General features: G+C 52.1%; 1 protein-coding gene across 1 annotated transcript; it reads left to right on the plus strand.

Annotated features, from left to right (window-relative positions):
* The first annotated feature begins 149 nt into the window (after positions 1–149).
* Positions 150–2818, plus strand: LOC104910877 (keratin, type II cytoskeletal 3-like). Its single transcript, XM_010710531.3, has 7 exons — positions 150–209; positions 348–443; positions 600–764; positions 895–1020; positions 1230–1450; positions 1727–1761; positions 1848–2818. The coding sequence occupies exons 2-7, from the start codon at positions 366–368 to the stop codon at positions 2195–2197; spliced, it is 975 nt and encodes a 324-aa protein (XP_010708833.3). The 5' UTR covers positions 150–209; positions 348–365; the 3' UTR covers positions 2198–2818.
* Positions 2819–4095: the final 1277 nt, after the last annotated feature.

A 4095-nucleotide genomic window follows, 5' to 3' on the forward strand; every position in this document is an offset into this window, starting at 1 on the left:
AGGAGAGCTGGGGCAGCATGCAGGTCTCTATTGTCTGCCCGTGGGAGCTCTCCAGGAGTGGGAGAGGGGTTCTGTGGAGGAAAGAGGAGGTACCACCACTACTTGATGAGCCATGCAGGAGACACATCTGGCTTGTCCTCTTCCACAGGTATGAGGAAGAGATCAACAGGCGCACTGCTGCTGAGAATGAGTTTGTGGTGCTGAAGAAGGTAAGTGCAAGGGAACAGGATGGCAGGATGTTGGGAGGAGGCAGATGTGGGACAGAAAGTTTCTGGTTGGAGACAGTGCTTACTGGCTGCTGATAGGGTGGGAAGAAGCCATGGTCCAGAGTGTGATTTTTCCTGTAGGATGTAGACACTGCCTACATGACCAAGGTGGAGTTGGAAGCCAAGGTGGGAGCACTGACGGATGAAATTAACTTCTTGAGGGCCATCTATGAAGAGGTAGGAGCCTTTCCTGGGCTGGGATGGATGATGGATGAGGAGGGGAGATGTGGCTCAGGATCCTGCAGGTGGATGGGTGCCCATGGGGGATGTGTGTGGAGCATCCCTTGGGCTCCTCTGCTCCCATGCTCAGGTTTGCTCCTGTGTTGGTTGCAGGAACTGTCTCAGATGCAGACAATCAGCCGGGACTTGTCTGTGGTGGTGTCAATGGACAACAACCGGCACCTGGACATGGACAGCATCATCGAGGAGGTCAGACGTCAGTATGAGCAGATTGCCCAGAACAGCCGGGCTGAAGCTGAGGCTTGGTACCAGAGCCGGGTGAGCTGGGGAGTGTCATGGCAGCTGGGATGGCCCCTCACTGCTGGATGTCTCCGTGCCATGGAGCCAGGGGACTTTTGGTTTCTGGGTAGGCTGTCTCATGGATGGTTTTCTATGCCTGTGTTATCAGTATGAGGAGCTGCAGAGCACTGCTGGAAGGCATGGGGACAGCCTGCGCAACACCAAGATCGAGATCCAGGAGCTGACCAGAAATGTCCAGCGGCTGCGGACTGAAATTGAGAACGCGAAGAAGCAGGTAGGGATGTGTGGTGTCTGTCTAGCTATCAGCATAAGAGCGTGTCAAAAATAATGTCTATGGATTCTGCAGCACAAATGTGTTCTTCAGCTCTACCACTACTGACCCTGTAGAGTGTTGTCTTTTATCCTTGATCATTCAAGTTGGGTTTGAAGGTTTTTGTTAGGGAATAAAATGTGATCTGAGGGAATGCCCTTCTCCTTCCTCAGAACCAGCAGCTGCAGGCAGCTATTGCTGAGGCTGAGGAACGGGGTGAGATGGCTCTGAAGGATGCCAGGGTGAAACTGGAAGAGCTGGAAACTGCTCTGAGCAAGGACAAGGAGGAGCTGGCTCGCCTGCTGAAGGAGTACCAGGAGCTGCTGAACGTCAAGATTGCCCTGGATGTGGAAATTGCCATGTACAGGAAGCTGCTGGAGGGAGAGGAAAACAGGTACTTTCCTTTATTTGTGTCTTCTTAACCTTTCTTGACTGATCACATGAAGGTGAGGTCTTTACATATACCTTTGGAGATAAATCTTATGTATTCCATTTGATGTAATTCTTAGCCAGAAAAAAAAAGTTTTCCACTTTTCTTACAGTGGCACAAGAACAGTTGTGAAAACCAAAAGAATAGGGAACATGTAGCTAGAGAATATAGGTAGGAGTATTCTCAGCCAAAGAAGCTAGCATGTCCCCAAAGATTAACCCTTTCTGTTTCTTCTCACAGGCTGTGCAACGATGGGATGTCCAACGTCAATGTCTGTAAGTATCCACAAAGCACTGGTAGGTTGCATCTCAACTGAAAAACCTTCCCATTGGCCCATTTATAACCACTATATCTCTTCCAGCTGTGGTAGGCAGGACCACCATCTCTGGAGGAAGAGGAGGCATGGGAGGAGGATTTGGAGGCAGCGGAATGGGTGGAGGATTTGGAGGCAGTGGAATGGGAGGAGGATTCGGAGGCAGCGGCATGGGAGGAGGAATGGGAGGTGTATGTGGCTCAGGAGGAGGCTTTGGAGGTGGAAGCTCTGGCGGCAGCTGTGGAATTGGAGGAGGAATGTACAGCGGAGGCTTCTCCTCTGGAAGTGGAAGGATTTGCGGCTCTGGGGGTGGCAACTTCAGCTCCGGTGGGGGATCCTCCTCCATACGGAGATGCGTCACAACCACCTCCGTCAAGTCTTCAGGAGTGAGGTTCTGAGCCCTGAAGGCCGACTGAGAAAGAAACCAAGCATGTCCTCCCTTCCCCCGGCAGCAGCCCAGCCTCCTTAAATCCATCTCCGATACCCCACCATGAAACAAACTGTGTCCCTCATGGCCAGCATGAGCCAGCTGGTCTACCTGGCTTGTTCCCAGCACGGGAGCCTGGTGGCCGTGACACACTGCTCAACAGCCTCCTACTCAGTGAAGAAATAACAGTCTGAGCAAAGTCTCACACGTGGATACCCCGTACGGAGAGCTGATTTCAAGGAGGAACCGCTCTGCCTTCCTTGCTGCATTGTACATTTCTGGCTGCCTCTGTGGCAAACGTGTATAAAACCACTCTTTCTTCCTCTGTCCTGATGGCCGTAACCCTGGGGTGCTTCTGCATGCAGTACATCCTGTTGCTTCCATTCACTAGAGTCATGGGCTGTGGTACATGAGGGGCAAATGGGACTCCTTCAGTGGCTGCAGGTGCCCGGAGGACTTTTTCTAAACAGAACCGTGCTTGCTTTTCTGTGCCAGGCCCCTGGTGACATGGAGCAAAATGTGCTGTCCCCACCTCCCTTCTTCTTCTGTTCATGGTATGTCCTTGGGATGTTGCCATTCTCAATAAATTGCAGAGAACATTTGTGATGTATTCTTGTCGTTGTTTTAGAGGTTACTTCTCAGCAGAATGAGAATTGCCATGGGTGATGTGAGTTGGTGGGGATCTTTGGTTGTTCTGTTCAGTGTGGAAAGGCTCTGCCTGGTGCAGTGTCACCTGGAGTACTGCGTGAGAGTTTGGGCACCATAATGTCAGAAGGACATAAAACTATCAGAGAGCACCCAAAGGAGGTCTACAGGGATGGGGAAGGGCCTGGTGAGCAAGAGAGATGAGGAGTGGCTGAGGTCCCTTAGTTTGGTCAGCCGTTCCCATGAAGGGACTTCATGACCTACAGCCCCTCATGACCCTGCAGCCACTCAAGACCTTCGGCCCCTCATAGCCCCACAGCCCCTCACAGGGGATGAAATGGGCAGTGCTGAGCTCTGCTCTGTGGGGAGAGTGACAGAACCCAAGGGAACAACATGGAACAGTGTTGCGGGTGGTCAGGTGGGGATTAGGGAAAGGTTCTGTCCCAGAGGGCGATGGGCATGGCACAGCTCCCCAGGGCAGTGGGCACGGTCCTGAGTTGTGTTTGGACACAGGTTTTAGATTTTAAGTGGTGCTGTTTGGGGCCAGGAGTTGGACTTGGTGATGAGATATTTTATCTCTGTGATTCGATTCTTCTTGACTTTTATCAGTCAAAGCATTCCCTCGCAGCATGATCCTGAAGGTGGCAGGGATTTGGAAGCTCTGGTCTGATGATGAGCAGCCAGTAGGCTCAGGCACTATCTAAACCTTCATGGCACAGTCATTGATACAGCCAAGGTATCTGAAGGACCTGCTGACCACATCCTCATCAGGTCTACCCATGGACGGGCATGCCATGTCAGGAGGGGAAAGTGGTAGTGGACTTGCGTGCAGAAATGAGAAGGCAGCTTGGAAGATGATTATGAGAGTGGAAGTGGACACTGACCATGCAGTGAACCCTAGGCACATGAGGTGGTGGCCAAGAACACTAGCAGTGTTAGAGACTAGCAGCTCCTCCTGCTCTCCACTTACCAGCAGAGGGAAGATGAGAGACTGGAGAGGGACGGTCCATCCTGACCCACGGGCATCTCATCCCAGTGGGATGTCTGAGAAGTTGGACCAGTCTCTCGGTGTGTTTGCTTTGTAGTGAGAGTGAGTGGGAGAGCTTGGGTCTGGCTGGAGGGCATGGGGAGCAAGGTGGGCAGAATGCTGATGTGTTTGATCTGAGCTGAGCTTCAGCTCCTGCATCGCAAGCAGAGATCAAAGAGACAGAAACCGCTCTCGGT

The sequence above is a fragment of the Meleagris gallopavo genome, chromosome 4 (assembly GCF_000146605.3).
Source record: "Meleagris gallopavo isolate NT-WF06-2002-E0010 breed Aviagen turkey brand Nicholas breeding stock chromosome 4, Turkey_5.1, whole genome shotgun sequence".
Taxonomy (NCBI): Eukaryota; Metazoa; Chordata; class Aves; order Galliformes; family Phasianidae; genus Meleagris; species Meleagris gallopavo.

What these genes read in the sequence shown, in the direction of transcription:
- LOC104910877 (XM_010710531.3), top strand. Translation starts at nt 366, where the DNA reads ATGACCAAGGTGGAGTTGGAAGCCAAGGTGGGAGCACTGACGGATGAA. An exon ending in TGAGGGCCATCTATGAAGAG is followed by an intron (nt 444 to 599) that starts GTAGGAGCCTTT and finishes TGTTGGTTGCAG; the next exon opens with GAACTGTCTCAGATGCAGAC. An exon ending in AGGCTTGGTACCAGAGCCGG is followed by an intron (nt 765 to 894) that starts GTGAGCTGGGGA and finishes CTGTGTTATCAG; the next exon opens with TATGAGGAGCTGCAGAGCAC.